The sequence below is a fragment of the Elephantulus edwardii genome, unplaced genomic scaffold (assembly GCF_000299155.1).
Source record: "Elephantulus edwardii isolate Elephantulus edwardi_28Jun2011 unplaced genomic scaffold, EleEdw1.0 scaffold00030, whole genome shotgun sequence".
Classification (NCBI taxonomy): domain Eukaryota; kingdom Metazoa; phylum Chordata; class Mammalia; order Macroscelidea; family Macroscelididae; genus Elephantulus; species Elephantulus edwardii.
In genome coordinates this window covers 16,641,127-16,658,788 of record NW_006399780.1, presented here as the reverse complement: position 1 = coordinate 16,658,788, position 17,662 = coordinate 16,641,127, and the positions used below count along the sequence as shown (strand labels likewise).

General features: G+C 50.2%; 1 protein-coding gene across 1 annotated transcript; it reads right to left on the bottom strand.

The window, feature by feature from the left end:
* Positions 1–741: 741 nt before the first annotated feature.
* On the bottom strand, positions 742–9,108 carry NR4A1 (nuclear receptor subfamily 4, group A, member 1). Its single transcript, XM_006883849.1, has 7 exons — positions 9,058–9,108; positions 5,112–5,989; positions 4,153–4,282; positions 3,738–3,889; positions 3,193–3,395; positions 2,929–3,107; positions 742–1,581 (listed from the first exon to the last, which is right to left on the bottom strand). Exons 2-7 carry the CDS (start codon positions 5,985–5,987, stop codon positions 1,325–1,327), a joined length of 1,797 nt encoding a protein of 598 aa, XP_006883911.1. The 5' UTR covers positions 5,988–5,989; positions 9,058–9,108; the 3' UTR covers positions 742–1,324.
* Between the last annotated feature and the right edge of the window lie 8,554 nt (positions 9,109–17,662).

Sequence of the window (17,662 nt, the reverse complement as noted above, 5' to 3'; positions counted from 1 at the left end):
TAACAGTAAACTAGCCCTAAGTGGAGCACAAGCTCTCTCTGATCCTAATAGCTCTTGGGAGGTCAAGTCCATCCCCTTATTTCACAGATCTAAAACTGAGGATGAAAGTCATGAAATAATTTGCCCAGGTTACGAACTAGGGACAACCTTGAACCCTGGAGCCAAGTCTGTTTATATAGAGTCAACATTCATTCCTCATCCATTGCTTAGTCTTCCTCCACCACAGGCACCATAATGAACCAGCAGGTTGATCAGATGCTTTACATAACCACCTCATGAAGCAAATGTCATCATCATCTCCTTTTACAAGGGAATCACTGGGTGATGCAAATAATTTGGCTGGTGGCTGGGTCCACCCAGAAGAGCCTCAGAAAGACTTGGTGATGTTCTTCCAAACTATCAGCCCTCAAAAACTCTAGGAGGCACACAGTTCTAACAGGATACTTATCATGAGTTAGAACTGTAATTTGCTAGAGTCAGAATGGACTCAGAGCTGACTTTCCAGTGGGTTTTCAGAGGCTGTAAATCTCACAAGACTACTCATCTTTCTCCCTGAGCAGCTAGTGGATTCTAACTGTGTGCCCCTCAGTTGGCTGTACAACCCCTTACCCACCAGGTCAGTGTTTGGTGCTTTCTTACCAATGAGTAAACCGAGGCAGTTCAGTAAAACCCAGGATACTTTCTCTTATTTATGTGATTGTGTATGTCTACGTGGAGGGCACCAGGAGACAGACAGAATTCCAGTTTTAGCCACATGTCTATTTTTTATTCAATATATTAAATATATTAATCAGAAAAGTCACATACTATAAATCCAGGAAAATACACAAATATAAATGTCAGATCTGTCATTTGTCTTCCTCCTAGAGTAACAGTTTGTAACAGTTTATGTACACGTGGAAGGTAGGTTGGAGGAAAGAGCAAGTAGAAGAAAGCCTGAAGAGATCAGCCCAGGCTGGTGGGGAGCCCCATCCCTTCTTCTCACCCCACTCCCACCTCTTCCTTCCAGTATTTACAGCAGCATCTGGCTTATTTACAGCATGGCGGTGTGTGTTAAAAACGGTTTATCTTACAAAAAACATGAAGGCCAGGGGCAGGCTGAGGCATAAGACAAATAGTGGGGGTCACTCCCATGAATGAACAGCCCCCAGGCCTGAGTGCCCACCAACCTCCTAGAGCAAATGAGGACGTCGGTCAGTCTGCAGCTCAAGTCCAGCTTTGAGGGGGGGTGCAGTGTTCTGGGGTTGTTGGGCCATGGGCTAAAGGCACGTGGGGTGGTGTGTGAGCGCATACACACGTGTGCACTCGTGTTCCCGGACTGGGGTCAAAAGGGCAGTGTGTCCATAAAGATCTTGTCAACGATGGGCGGAGGGGGCACCAAGTCCTCCAGCTTGAGGTAGAAGATGCGCTGCAGGCCCTGGGTGCACAGGGTCCGCAACTCAGGCAGCTTGCCCAGCAGGCGTGATAGGCAGCCGGCCGGCTGAGGCTCGCCTGCCACTGAGGAGACGTGTTCCTTCAGGCAGCTGGCGATACGGTTCTGTAGCTCCTCCACCCGCCGAGGCTCCTGCAGCCCGTGTCGGTCTGTGAATGGGGTTCATGCGGGATTAGCCACCCAGCCAAGGACCAGACACCCTGACTGAAGACGCAGCATCTCCTAGGTATCTCCAACTCCTGCCACTGACCATTCCTCAAATACTCTGGCACTCTGAATACACAAGCCCATGTTTGAGCCTCTCAGAGGCCTAAAAATAAACCCAAACACCCAGTATCGTTACATTTCAAACGAGAAGCCGAGAATGAGACAGACTACATGCATTACTTGTCTGAGGTCACAAAAAAATAAAGGGAGGCCAGTGGGCTCCCCTCCCCCGAGGCTGCTCTGAGGGACCCTGACTTTGAGCAGCAGCGTTTCAGGGTCAGCCCAGGAGCACCAGCTCTAGATTCCATCAGACCCTCTTCAGCTCAGAGTGCCCCTAACTTTGCTTTGTATGCTAGAATTCTGTGTGCAAGTTCAGGGGGGAAAAGTGATGGTAGACTTTGGTGCCTCAAAAAATAAAAAAGATAGGTGAAAACCCTACACCTGACATCAAAGAATCGAAGGACTCTGTGGACTCAGAAGTTCACATGTAAATTTGTAACAACAAATCATGCAAAGTACAGAAGCAGGTCAGCTAACCCAAGGTGTTAGAATTAGCCAGCAGTTAGTCCTTGGGCAAAGGGTGGGGAGGTAGGAGGGTGAGGGAGGGGATATGAGGTGAAAGAGCACAGAGGGTCCTAGCCATGTTCTACTTCTTGAACTAGGGGGGTAGTTATGCAAGTGTGCTTAGCTTGTGGAAAATCTATCATTTGTGCACTGTTCTATATGCACATTCTACTTCAGGGAACATTTTAAAAACAAACAAAACTCCTAGGTTCCATAAGGATACCACAAAAGTCCTGGTCTTGGGTGCTACCACCATGACCACTGGTTGCAAATGAGTCGACTCTGACTCATGGTGACCTTGTGTGTCGGAGGAGAACTGTGTTGTTGCAGAGGATTTTCAAAAGCTGATTTATTTGGAAGTAGCTTGCCAGTCCTTTCTTCCAAGGTATCTCTGAATGTCTGAACAGCCTTGAACTGCTCATGTTTGAGTCAGCAGCCTTGTACATTAACTGTACCACCCTGGAACTCCAGGATCTTGGGTAGTTTAAAGACATGATTGGGTTTTGGCATCAGATGAGCCTGCCCTTCTCTGATTCTGGTCAACCACATGTCACAGGCAGGTATAAGCAGGGGGCAGCATCTGCAAGTGATGGACACTAGCCATTCACGACCATGCTTTTAGGCACTCTCCACTCTCCAGAACAGCACGCTCCTGAGAACCAATTGGCTGTTCCACCTCTACCCCACTGAGTCCCCAAAGGCCCAGTTTGGTGCCAGCCACTCACCAGTGATGAGGACAAGAGCAGACAGGCAAGCAAAGGCAGGGACATCGACGACCAAGCTGTGCAGGGACCTCGAAAAGGCCAAGATGCTGTCAATCCAGTCACCGAAGCCACGGGCACACTGCAGCCGATGCAGCACCAGGCCCGAGCAGAAGATGAGCTTCCCCTCTCCAGGCTTGGATCTGATGGGGGCAGACACAGGGGTGATCAGGCTCACTCGGGCAGGACAGCAGGGGGAGGCATCCAGGCAGATGGCAGGTGGCTCACCGGTACGCCAGACGGAGGATGAAGAGCTCCAGAAAGGCCGACTCCAGTAACAGGTCCTGGTCCCCAGGTGACAGCTCAGCAAAGCCGGGGATCTTCTCAGCCCATTTGCGGATAACCTCCAGGGAAGCCGAGAGGAGGTCATAGAACTGCTGCACATCCCCGGCATCTTCCTTCCCAAAGCGGGGAAGCATCAGCTCCTGGAACTAGGAGGGCAGCCCAGTGGGTCAGCACCCGATGAAGGCCCCACACCAGGCCCGAGACAGCTCTGCCATGCATTCAGACGCTGGGGCAGGGGCGGGCGGGAGAACTGCAACCTGGCCAATTCTCACACATTATCCTAGGGCTTCTTCTGGAAGGAGCCTACTTTTCTAATTGGCCCCCTGAGGGGTTCAGTTTTCCATCTGGTCAGCCCAGGGTAAGCGTCTATTTTCCCACTGGGCCAAGCTGAAGGAGGTGCTCTTTCCCTTATGCACTTAGGCACTGACTGAGTGGGCCAGGCACGGGACGGGGGTTGGAGACAGGAGTAGGGCAGGGCGAGGCCTCACCTTGGAATAGTCCAGTTTGGTGGTGCTGGGTCCTGAGTCTAGGTGCGCCCGAACCAAGGAAGTGAGCAGGTTGGCAGGGGAGCCATCTGGGGGCTGCTTGGGTTTTGAAGGCAGCCGCCCCCGCCTTCCCTTCAGGCTGTCTGTCCGGACAACTGCAGACAAATGGACAAGGGTGAGGAAGGGTGCAAGCAATCCCAAGAACCTTTAGCTGAAGTTGTGAACACCAACACTGAGAGGCATGGAGCCTGAGACCCACGTACAAGGAGCCCCTCTCCCATTCCTCACAAGACAGGATGGCCGCCAGGAGGTGGGAGTGGAAATGAGGTAGGGTCTCCCTCGTAGCCCATGTCTGGGGGACTTGTTCAGGCCCGTCCACTCAGCCGTGTCTGTCCCCTTGTCCACGGCAGCCACCCACCTTCCTTCACCATGCCCACAGCCAGGCACTTCTGGAAGCGGCAGAACTGGCAGCGGTTTCGCCGCCTCTTGTCCACAGGGCAGTCCTTGTTGGCCAGGCAGATGTACTTGGCGTTTTTCTGTACTGTGCGCTGGGGGAGGAGGCGGGGGACAACACGGAACAGGCTGTCAGAGGGAGGGGTGGGGAGGGGGGGGCAACTCCAGGGGAGGGGACTGTCCAGATCCTGCTGCCATCACAGACAAAAGCGCTCTCTGTTCACAGCTATTTTTCTAACATTTGGGTGGCAGGGGAAGGAGATGGAGGGTGGTGGGGGAGGAAGAGCAAAGTCTTAGGGGCACTGGGGGAGGTTTCAGGATCAGGGGTCGGACCCTAGGCATAAAGGTAAGGGTCAGAGGCTCCCTTGTCATCCCAACACCTGTCCTCTTGACTGTGCCCATGTCCACCTGCCCCTGTCCCAGGGCAGACGGGAGGGCTGAGGAAGGGCTGGGGGTGGGGACGGGAAGCTAAGCAGGCACCCAAGCACAGGGACAAATACACAGCCTGTTCCCGAGTCCACCCCCAGCCCTCAAGAACCAAGCCCTCTTCCCAGATCCTTTCATCTCCTGCCAGGAACATGAGTGTGTGGGGCCCCCCTGCCCCTAGGGACCTTGAGTTGGGGGTAAGGGGGAGGGTAGGCAATGGAAAACCAGAAGCTGGTCACTAGATCCTCCTTCTCTGGTAGCCCACAGCCTACACCCTCTGCCTGGGTCCCATTTCCCTGCCATTATGGTCCTTGGGGACCATGACCTCAGTTTCCCCACCATTATGGTCCCTGGGGGGTATCTTTCTGGCAGTCTCATCCCCCTGCTGCAGGGCAGAACTACTGGGGAGGAAAACTCAAGAGAGCTGCCACACAGCCCACTGGGAAGAGAGATGCCTGCCACTTCCTACAGAGAACCCCACCGAGAAAAGCTCAGTACCTTGAAGAAGCCCTTGCAGCCCTCACAGGTGCGGACGCCGTAATGCTGGCATGAAGCGCTGTCCCCACACACAGCACAGCGGCCCTCGCTTCCACCAGGAGCCCCGCTCAGGGCCTTGGCCGAGGTCACAGGCGCATCCAGCATCCCTGAGCCATCGAGGTGTGGGGAGGTGGGCGCCAGACCTGGGAAAGCTGTTGGCATGGAGTAGCTCTCACTCTCCCCAAGCTGGTGGGTGGCCTGGGAGGGGAACAGCTTCAGGGGGCTTTGGGTAAGGCTGGGACTAGGGCCAGTGGGGGCACTGAAGGAGAAGAAGGCTGGGGGGTGGGGGTGCCCAGAGGCCTTGGGCATCTGCTCTGTCCATGCCCGAAGGCCTTCGTAAGTCTGATTGGGTGAGAAATGGCTGAAAGGGCCATCCCAGGGAGAGAGCTGGGGTGGCTGGAAGCTGGGTGTGGATGGTGACGGGATGGAGCAGGGACTGCCGTAGTAGTCAGAGCCACTGGAGGACAGGGTCTCATCTAGTGGGCCACTCAGGGTGCCTGGGTAGCAGCCATACACCTGGAAGTCCTCAAACTTGAAGGACGTAGAGGCAGGGGAGGTGGCCGAGGACGAGGACGTGGAGGAGGCTGAGGAGGAGGCTGAGGAGCACGGCTGGGCTGTTCCTGGCAGCTGGTAGAGGAAGGTGTCAAACTCTCCTGCATAGCTGTCTATAAAGGTGCTGAAGCTGGGAAGAGCAGTGGGGGCAGCAGGAGCTGCCTCAGGGCTGGCCAGGTCCATGGTGCCCTTGCTGAGCTCAGGAGTCAGGGGGTCATTTGCCAGGTGGTCACGGGTTCCAGGGCTGGGTGCTGGCGTCCCATATTGGGCTTGGATACAGGGCATCTCTAGAGAGGGAAAACAAGAAAGGAAGGGGAGAGAAGGAGTTAGTATAAGAACATAAAGCCTTTTGGCAAAGTACAGGTCCCAGAGGCCTCCAGGTGGCAGGAAACCTAGACAAGAGATAAGACATCAAGCCTGAAGGGTCACCAACCACAGAAGTCAGAATCCTGACTCCTGGCTGGAGAACTATCTCGACCTACGCACCACTCAGTCTCTAGGCAGTGGCCCAGCAAGAGTGGGCTCCGTGAGAAGGCCAGCCACACCCTAATGGGTCTGGGAACCCTAGGGAAAGCAGCTGGCCAGCATTTCTCTGCTGGAACAGGGGGAAGCTGTATTCTTCCAGCCCCCTGCACACACCCCCTACTGGCTGGGTGGGGTGGGGGGGAGGGGGACTGGGAGAAGGGTAGGTGGGAGTTAAGTCAGGCAAAGCCTTACATGTACTCCCCAGGAGCAGACAGCCTGCTTTCCCACACTGGCACTTCCGGGGACTATTCTCAGGCACCAGTCAAGTGTCTATAAAACCCCTTTCTCCCTACTAAGGTGCCTGACTAGAAAGGCACCCTGCAGAGGTTAGAGGGGCTAAAAGTGAAGGCCCAGAAACTTCCCTGTCCACAAAAGCTGTCAAAGGAGCAATGTAGCTGCCCTTAAGCCTACTCCACCCCCATCCCCACCCTACAGTCTCAGAAAAGGCTATAGATCCCACACGTACCCCAGTCCTGCCATCTAGGGCTGGGCACCCACCCTGCACTGCCTGGAATGTTCCAGAGCAAAAAGGAAGGGAAACTCAGGCCTCCCTACTCAGTTCCCAGGAGATAGGGAACCTGGCTCAAGACTTTTAAAGGCCATATGCTGGACAGAGACCAAAGGAGGAACAAACGGCTCCCTGGGCTTCTAGGAGAAGGGACAATCCCTAAGAGAACTTGCTTTGCTACCCCTCAAGCACTGCTCTGTTATTTTTCTAAAATGTTCAAATAAATAAATACATTTAAATGACACTGCTCTGAACATTCTTAAAATCCTTACATTCTTTCCAATGTATGTTTCTGAGTACAAGGACAGACTCATCCTTACTGACAGAAACAAGGACGGCTCTTTTGAATCATTACCTCTTATAAAATATTGCAAGACATTTACTTAGTTCTCACTTTTACCATTATAAAGAGAGAATAGTCAGTGCCCAGCAGAGTGCCCTTAAGACTCCAGGGGCTTTAGCAAAGGGGAACTGCACACCTCCAAGTGTGAGGGGCCTGGAGGCAGGAAGACAACATCAAAAAAGGGCTCCTTAAATTCAGAGGCTGGTCAAAATAATGTGGAGGAAGGGAGCTCTGGTGGCCTAGTGGTAAGAAAATGGCCTGCAATCCTGAAGGCACATGGTTCGAATCCACCAGATGCTCCGCTGGAGGAGGGACAATCTCCTCCTGTGCCTGTGTGTGTGATCTGATTCAACGGTATACCACAACAACCAAATAAAATAAACAGAATAAAGTTAAAAAAAAAAGTGGAGGCGGCTCCAGGACCTTCTCGCTGACCTCTCGGCCCTCTTTGCCTGGGCTTCCCATCACCCTGCCCTCAACAGTCAGGGGGGAGCTGGGGTAAGAATTCACACTGGAGCAGAATATGAGGAATCAAAGATACAGTGAAGCAAAGGCTGTCACCACCCTCCTGACCAAAAGATCCTCTGGCCCCGACCTTCTCCCACCTCCAAGGACCCTGCATGAGACAGCTCTATTTCTGGCCTGACAAACAACAAACCCAGACAACAGAGTCTATAGGAGCTCTGGCCTCACCCACTTGGAGACATTCATCCACAGACAGGTGTACCTGCTGGAACCATGGGAAGCCACATCTTAGCTCTCAGCACTAGCACAGCCTGGACAGGGATGGGCTGAAGGTGGAGAAGGAGAAAGACAGCCTCACAGGGCTGGGCGTTCCAGGTTTATTCAAATCCTGTTTCTCCACTTGGACATCCCACATCCGGATCAACCCCCACCCCCAGCCTATGCCTTCTCCACACACACCCGTGCCCCTCCCCTTCCAGACTATCCAGGTACTTAACACTGGACCTGCATCTAACACAGAGGGGGAGGGAAGGGGAGAGCAGACCCATAGAGAGGAGGAAGAGGCGGAGTTGAAGGAGGGAGTGGAGAGAATCCGGCTTCAGGCAGGTCCTGGCAACAATGTGGTTTGCACCTGTTAAACTGAACTAGCCTGAGGCTGCACCCTACCTGTGAGATCCAACAGAGACTCTTGGGGGCAGGGGGACGCAGAGGTGATTAGTCTGTAGGGCTGGAGATTTGCAGGTCCTCCAGGTAACCCCAAACCAGAAGATTCTACAATAACAACTCCCTCCAGGATTTCTCCCCAAGGCCAAGGGTTTCCACACCTCTACACACCTTCATCCAGGATCCACCACAGATAAAACAACTCTCGGCGCTACCAGAGGCTCTGCCCCTGGCTCCTGGGAAGACTCAGCCCAAAACACAGGAAGCACCCCTCCACAGTTCAGCCACCACTCCTGGCCATTCCTTTTGGTGATCCAGAGATCTCCTGATATAATCCGGTCAGAAAGAAAATTCAGGGTTGGGGATTCGTTCAAACTAAGCCTTAGCCCCCTAGAGTGTTAATAAGAAGCAACTAGTAGAGGGGTTTCCCAAATTAAAAGAGGACTCCTTTGGAAATGCAAGCCGTTATGGAACCACGGAGTCCAGAAATGCTGTAGTTCAGAGTCTTTCTCCCTCTTCTTTGGCGACCACTAGAAACACCTGAGTCTTGAACACTGTGTTGCCTTTGGGAGACCGAATCAAGTACAGACGCCTGCTGGGCAACTCTCAATTCTGGGCGCCAAACTCCTGTAGTTTCCACCTTGCACACTGCGCCCTCGGTGGCGCCAGGCGGACTCCAGTGCAATCTGGGTCCCATTCCACTATAACTGTTCCGCATCACAAGTCCAGAGGGGTCACCTCACCCTCCTACGTTCGACCCTTCAACATCCTGTCTGCCCGCGAGTACACTCTTAGTTCTTTCATGCAACACTCCTAATAGCTAGCACACATATCTATTCCAATGCACCTACCCGGCCAGTTCCTGCTCCCCCAGCTTGGAACCAGCGCCCCAGTCACAGCTTGGTCCCGCAGTCTCTGCACACTCTCGCAACTTTCGGAGCCGCCACCAGCGGGGCTCCCCGGCCGAGCCGGACCCTCCTCTTAAGCACTCCGTGACGCACGGGGGAGGGACGGGGGCGCCACTGACGCACGCGGCCCGGCGAGCTTTGGCCATACAAGGGCGAGGGGGGCGGCGCGGTTCCGGTGGGAGGCGGACGGAGGGAGGTGCAGGGCCGGGGAGCCCGAGGGGGCGGGGCGAAGAGGGGGGCCTGGAATGTCTGCGCGCGTGACGCACGAGGGGTTCCATTGACGCAGGGAGCGCGGAGTGTTTGATCTATAAATAGTCCCCTCGCGCCCGCTAAAAATAGCAGCTCCCCGACTTGCCAGGCACCCCCCACCCGTTTCAGAACCGGGTCGGGGAGCCTCCAGGTCCGAAATAACCAGCTGGAGGGCCAAAGCCCGAGAAGAGAGTGCCGGAGAGCTGTGGCCCTGGAGCTTCCCCGAGGAGGAACTCCTAGCCCTCCGGCTGCTCTCGGGAGCCCTGGCCGCGCCCAGCCCCTCGCCTCCTTCCGGCAGGCTCCGCCTTTGCTCCCTCCCAAGGGCCTGGGGGCTTCACCCTTGACTGCAGGAAGACTAGGTCTGGACCAACACTAAGCCAACCATCCCCCCACCCCGTGAGCCTGTGCCCCACCTCAGCCCTACTTGCAGTTTATGCCCTAGACTCAGCTGTCATATCCGGCAGTTTCACGCCAAAAGATTGCTCCCTAGACATTAGGGCCCTGCTTACTCCTTGCCCTCCAATTCCCCATGCAAAGTCTCCATCAGAAGTGCCTCCCCCAGGGAAGGCGTGTGCTAGGCCTACTCTCAGCTATCCTCACAGAACCTGGGTTCTCACCAGTTCCCTACTCTGCCCCTTAGTAAGTGCATGGTCCTGGGGAAATGACTAAATTTCAGAATCGGGTGGAGCCTGAGAAATCTTTCCAAACTTATGCCAACTGTTCCTCATTTTATAAATAGAAATAATGATACTTGTTCAAGGTCACAGCAAGATGGAGGTACCCTGAAGTAGAATGTCGTCGGACCACTAATTTCTTCTATAGGGGATCTTTTCACTCCCTTCTGACACTACACCACCACTCCCTGTCCCTCAAAGATCAGAGAGCACCCGCATGCCCACCACACAATAGCACCTGTGAAGAGAGCAGTTCTGACAAGTTAGACCTGTAGTAGAGCAGGGAAGGCTGCTCTGTCTGTATAAGGACACAGACCAGACTGCAGCCTCCTTGGGACTTCTCTGGTTCAGCTTGTCACTCCCCTCCCCAATCCCTCCCTCACCAGCTAGGTAAGAAAGGTTGAGGGGTTAATATTTATAGAGAAGGAAAATACCTACCCCACCCATCCCTTTCTCCTTTGTAAGTCCACATCAACAGGGGTTTCTGCTTCCACTAAGCCTGCACCCACTCAATCCACTCTCACTTTGGTCACTTCCCTCTGCTCTCCAGACACTTCCTGCTTCTTACTTCCACTCTCACCTCCTGTCACTGTTCTACATCAATGTCCTCAGCTTACTTCTCAAAGGTCCTGCAAGAATGATGGGCTTCATTTGTTCCAGGCAGAATTTGTCATCTTCCACCACTGCATATTTTATTTTATCTTGAAATTCCCTTTTGAAGCATCTTTTGCAGCCAGTCACAGACCACACCTCTGCAGATCAACTGGATGGGCCCAGTGACTAGCCTCTCTCCTTGCCAACAGCCACTGAGAGAACCAGCCCCTGACCTCTTTCTAAGTTCCCTTACCCTTACCCACTATAGATTTAATACCAATTAAATTAAGTAACCTGCTTAGAACCTGCCATCATATCTCCCTAATCTCAGCATAAAAATATCAATGTCTTCATCAAGTTCTAGGTTTTCCCAACCCATCTTCCACAGACTTGTTAAGTCTTCGTACCAGATTTAAGGCCAAGGACTCAAGGAAGTGACCAGAGAAAAAGAGAGAAAGCTTAAAGAGGATCCAGGGTGGTTGGAAGAACCGATGCCCTAAGGTGGGTTGCAGCAAGTTTTTATAGTAAGGGTCTTCAGGGAGGGAAGAGAGGGGCATTCCATTGTGGTTTAGCCAGGTGGGCGAGGCCATTCACTCCCTTTATTGACATGTGGTATTTGAATCCTTCTTTCTCCCCCTTGACTTTGGTCTGGGCCTGACACTTTCAAGGTCATCTGGGCATGGTGGATTGAGGTATAAACTTAAAGTTGGCTTTTTTAGCCATTACATTAGTCCCCTCTGGTCTCCAGCTACCTTAACTGCAGACACATGGTCTTGCAAAGTATCAACAGCTGTGGGACTAGGATAAGAGGGAATACGTCCCACACTGGGCAGCAAGACTTGAGGAAGACCGTGGCGATGGTGGTGATGATAGAATGACGGTTGGCATTGCTATGGAGAAACTGTGGCAAGGTATAACCAGAGAAGCCCTGAGATAAAGGCCACAGTTAAAGGTTTTGCTGTCCTTGTTAGATATAAAAAAGAGAGCGAGGGCACGAGGGAGAGAAAGAAAGGACTTGGTCCAAAGAAACGAACAGGCCTTTACTGCACAGTCTGAGAGGGAGGCCAAGTGACCCAGCCCACATGGCATGCAGACAGGATCCAAACAGTGCGCAGGCAGTTTGGGGGGGTTTCCTTTTTATAGGCGTCCTGGGGAGGACCAAGATGGTACTTCTTGGAATTTGGCCTGTTAATTTAGTTAGGTCTTAGCTTTGTTTGTTTGTTTGTTTGTTTGTTTTCTCAGGCTCAGATTCTTATCAGGATCCATTGTTTGGTCTGGTCCTTGATGTAACCAGCTCAGATGTTATTAAGTTTCTCAGGAAGTGGTCAAGCTTGAGGGTGGTGAGGCAACTGCCATATACTCCCTTCAGTCCTTGCCTTTGATGATGGAGGAAAAAGCTGCTTGCTGAACTGAAACCAGAGCCTGGACTAATTAAGTAACTGTGTTTTACTGATAATCTGGCTTGCGACTGCTGGACTAAACCTGGACTTGTACTGTGAGCTATTCTTTGCCTCTCCCATTCCCCAACCTGTATCTCTAATAAAATCCACTCTTGGTACCACAACTGTGAGTAAACTCTGTGAGTCAACAATGAATAAATTAACCTCTTGCTGCTGGTGTAGTTCTACAGGTACCATGTAGCTGGGCTCTTACCTGATTTCTGTTCTGTTGCAGTGAGGGGCTGTGCTATTCTCACTCCCTCTGGCTCTTTTAGAGAGATGGTCACAGCCCTATGTCCTTAAGTCCTATTTTCTGCTCTTCAGACAGTGATGAATTGGGACAGCAGTAAGAATATGATCCATCCAGGATCCTCACCTCAACTCCAGGCCAAGTTTTGGTTTTCACTGGGCAAACTGTACTGGGGTGGAAAAAAAGATTCTATGGCTAAAAAATGAAAGAGTTTTGAAAATCACTCATATTATTCATGTATTCTCATTTTTCTGACTAGAAACCAAGGGTACACAGAGCAGCTGACCATTGCTCAGGAGAGAAAGTGTCCAGTTGGCTGACGAATAGCGACTCTATGAACAAGAGATCAGAACCATCCTCAAAATCTCCAACATGCTCTAGCTTCTCCTCTTTTGCTGAGCAACTATCTTTCCCAACATGATGTCTTTTTCTATAATGACTAGCCTCTCCTGACAACATACCCAAAATATGTGAGACCAAGTTTCACCATCCTTGCCTCTAAGGAGCACCCTGGTCGCTTATCCAAGATAGATTTGGGGGTTTTTTGGCAGTCCATGGTGTACAGTCCATACTCTTCTCCAACATCATAGTTCAAATACATCGATGATTCTTCAGTCTTCTTTATTTATTCTTTGTCAGTTTTCAGTGGCATAGGAAGCAACAGAAAGTCTTTAAACTGACATCCCTGCTTTTTAGAATTTTGGAGAGGTCCTTGACAGCAGATTTTCCCAATGCAACATGCCTTTTGGGTTTGGTTTTTTGTGGTTGGTTTTGTTTGGGTTTTTTTTGTTTTGTTTTAATTTCTTGACTGCTTCTATCATGGGTATTGATTTTAGACTGGAAAAAAAACCAAAACATTGACAACTTTAATCTTTCCTCCAACTATCATAATGCTGCCTATTGGTCCAGAGGTGAGGATTCCCATTTTCCTGATGGTAAAATATTATCCATACTGAAGTCTTTAGTCATTGATCTGCAGCAAGTGCTTCAGGTCCTCTTCACTTTCTGCTACCAAGGTTGAGTCATCCACATGGTACAGATTGTTGATGAGTTTTCCTCCAATGTTGATGCTACATTCTTGTTCATGATAGTCCAGCTTCTAGAATTATTTTCTCTACACATATATTGAATAGATATGGAGAAAAAAATATCCTGACACACACCTTTCCTTATTGTAAACCATGTTGCATTTATTTGTTCTGTTGGGACACTGCTTTTTATTATATGTATCAGTTTCACATGAACACAATTAAGTGTTCTGGAATTTCCATTTTCAATATTAGCCATAATTTTTTTATGATCCACACAATCAAATGCCTTTGTATACTCAATAAATGACAGGTGAACATTTTGGAGCAGACAACAAGTCTGTAATGGATGAGACTGGCTCTAGGGATGGCACAGGCTAGGCTTACCTAGCCCCTTCCTGCTCTGAGATATGGCCCTCTGTCCCTAGGATTTCCTCAGATTTCAATGTATCTGGAAAAGAATATCATCAGCAAAATACAAGTATATTGCTTTTTCTACAAAGATGACATTGAAAGAAAAGAGGGAAGCCCCTACCCCTCCCAAAACTGAAGTCAGTCCTGAAGGGCATCCACAGCCACAAAAAAAGATCCGCATATCATGCACCTTCTGGCAGCCTAAGACGCTGAGACTTGGAAGGCAACCCAAATACCCCTGGAAGAGTGACCCCAGGAGAAACAAGCTTGACCACTATGCCATCATCAAATTTCCCCTGACCACTGAGTCTGCCATGAAGAAGATAGAAGATAGCAACACACTTGTGTTCATTGTGGATGTCAAGTCCAACAAGCACCAAATTCAACAAGCTCTATGACACTGACGTGGTCAAGGCCAACACCTTCATTAGGCCTGATGGAGAGAAGGCCTATGTTTGACTTGCTCCTGACTATGATGCTTCGGATGTTGCCAACAAAAGTAGGATCATCTAAACTGAGCCCAGGTGGCTAATTCTAAATACAAATTTTTCTCACCAAAAATAAAAGTATACTAACAAACAGATTCATCTTGGAGAGGATTAAACCAAGCTACTCCTTGGAGGCAAGGATTCTGGGGCTTCGTCTGACATACTTTGGACATGTTGCCAGGAGGGACGGGTCCTTGGAGAGGGACATCATGCTTGGGAGGGTGGAGGGACAGCGCAGGAGGGGAAGACCCTCTATGAGATGGATTGAATCGGTGACTGGGGTAATCGGGATGGGTGTGTCAGAGGCGGTGCAGTTGGCGCAGGATAGGGCAGGGTTTAGGGCTGTTGTGCATAGGGTCGCTATGAGTCGGAAACGACTCGATGGCACATAACAACAACAACAATCTGCAGCTTGACCCATCTCTGCTCATGCCCAGCCTTAATTCTGTGAGAAGTTCTGCCAGACTTGAGCCATAGAATCCCCCTCACCTCTCTAAACCTTCCGTTTTTTAAAAAGTCACACTGGCCATTTTGTGGAGTAAGTCCACCTGTGAGACAGGGAACTCAAGCATAGTGAGGAGCTGTCCAGGGCCCTGGCCTCCCGATCTGGACTTGTGGGACCAGACCCTGCCTCGCTAGACTGGGAAATGGAAGGCTGCTGTCTCCTTGCCCCAGAAAAGGAAGAGAAGGAGACAACTGCAGCTGCCACCTGAGTTGGCCTTTTGGGGATTCCACGGGGTCTGAAAAGACCACTTTTTGCAGGGTGCGTGTGTGTGTGTGGGTGGGGGGGGTAGGGATGTGAAAGGACACAAAAAGGCAAAACTCTCTTGGTAGGAGTACAACTGGGCTGCCCAGTCAGACACAGGGGAGCAGCATCCAGCCCAAGACAGGGAGAGAGATAAAAGGGGCTACTATGGTCCCTGCTTGGGCAGGGCCACGGGTAACTGGGGATCTGAGAAGAGCAGAGCCCAGCTGAGGTACAATTCAGTGAAAGGCATGTATGACACAGACTTTGGATGGTGTCATGGATCAAACTGGGACTCTCAAATATACAATATGAAAGCTCTGTCATGATCCCCCTTGGTGTGTTAAACAGTTGTAGGAGGATTATGAGCGGAATGTAAACACCCCTTAATGCCATCATAGCCCTAATCAAATGTAAAGGGGAGTTGCCCTAGAGTGTGGCTGGTAATAACTTTTATCTCACCAGAGATAAAAAGGGAGGAAATCAAGCCAAGAAGGGGGGAGATGGAGGGGGGGGTGTAGAGCCCTTAGTACCACAAAGAGATAATCAACCAGTGTGGAACACATCATTTTGGACTCCTGCACAATGAAACTTCTGATGTCAAGAGAAGGCCAGAACACATGGAGGTCTCCAGGGAATGCTGAAAGAAACAAGGACTTTCTTCCTCAGCTGACATACACAGAGGGGCCTTCCCTAGGTGAACTTCCAGCCTCTTAAACTACAGAATAAACTTGATTATATTAAAGTTACCCACTTAGGATATCCCTTATTACAGCATCATTAGATAAGTAAGACAGAAGGTTAGAATATAAGCTGTACCAAGTTTGGACAGAGTCTCTCAAGGTCTGTCCCAAGGCACAGCCTTCAACAGCATGGCCAAAACAAACCCTTTAGTATGTAATGGGTTGGAGAGGGTAATGATTAATGATGAGTTATGATGGAAGATGTGTTCAAAAGTAGAAGCTACAACCAGAAGGTAAGGCAGGCCTGTGATAACACATAGAGATGTCATGTTGGTAGCCTGAGAAAAGCAACACAGACCCTCCCTACAGGGCCCCAGCCTTTCTGTCTGTCCTTATCACTCGCAGTTCCCTATTGCCCCCACACTAAGAATCTTGAGCACTTTTAGCACTACTTTGCACACAGTTTTTTTTTTCCTTCCCTTCTACTCTCATCCTGCTCATTCTCCAAAACTTCAGCTCAAATGCAATCATCGGGGTCAGCCCAATCCTTAACAAGCAACTCACAATACGAGGAACTAACTTATACGGAATATCGAGTGTCAGGCCTTTCATTTATCACTTTCAGGTTTGTAATTCCAAACAGCATTCAATAAACAAGGAAACAGAGTTTAAAAAAAATTAGTATTCAATGGGGAGCTCTGGTGGCCTAGTGACAAGAAGCTACACTGCAATCCCAGAGGTAAGCGGTTCGAATCCACCAGATGCTCTCTGCTGGAGAAGGAGGGGCAATCTCCTCCTGTACCAGTCAGATCCGATTTGATAGTACACACACACACACACACACACACACACACACACACACACACACAGTATTCAAATTCAGGTCCCCTAAAGGAGCTCTCAATGTTAGCCACAATTTGTTGTAATCCATAAAGTCAAATGCTTTTGTGTAGTCAATGAAACACAGACTTTCCTCTGGAGGTCTCTGCATAGCCACAATCCATCTAATATTGTCTATGATGTCCCTACTGTCAAGGCCTCTTCTCAACCCAGCCTACATATATGGCAGTTCTCTGCTAATGTACTGTTTCAGTTGTTTCTGGATAATCTTCAGCAGGATCTTTCTTGCATGTGACATTAGTGATACTGTTCAATAATTTCCATACTCGATTGGGTTGCCATTTTTTTAATGGGAACAAATACTGATCTCTTCCAACAAGTTGGCCAAGTAGTTTTCCTGGCATAAACTGGTAAGCACATCGAGGGGAACATGTTTGCTGAAATGTGTCAACTGGTGTTCCATCAGCTCCTGGGGCCTTGTTTTTTTCCAGTTCCTTCAGAGCACCTTGAACTTCCTCCTTTGTTACCATAGGCTCTTGATCATATGTTGCTTCATGAAATTCTTCTGTGTCAGCCAGTTCTTTTTGGTATAGTGCCTCTGTGTACTCCTTCCATCTTCTTTTCCTTCTTTGATGCTTCCTGGGTCATTTGGCATTCTGCTTTCAGCATCCTTAAGTACCGTAACTCAAGACTTAAATTTGTTCTTCAGTTCCTTCAGCTTAAAAAGATTGATGCTGTTGACTGAGGCCTTTGCTTGGTTCCACAATCAATACTCTTGGCACCAGTAGTCAGGAAATCAAAAGACGAAAATCTACTGTCAGGGACCTCTCTCGAGTACTGAAGAGCAGTGATGTCAGTCTGGAGACCAAAGAGCTGGACAATAAGGATGACAAAAGAAGGATCAATGCCTTTGAGTTGTGGTGCTGGAGAAGAGTGTTGAACATACTATAGATTGCCAGGAGAACAAACAGATCTGCCCTAGAGAGAGTGAAATGAAGCTGCTCCCTCTGGGCAAGGATTTTGAAGCTCCATCTCACATACTCAGGCACGTGGCCAGGTGCAACCAGTCCTTGGAGAGGGATATCATGCTTAGAAGGGTGGAGGAAGAGAGTAAGAGAGGAAGACCCAAGATGAAATGGATTGA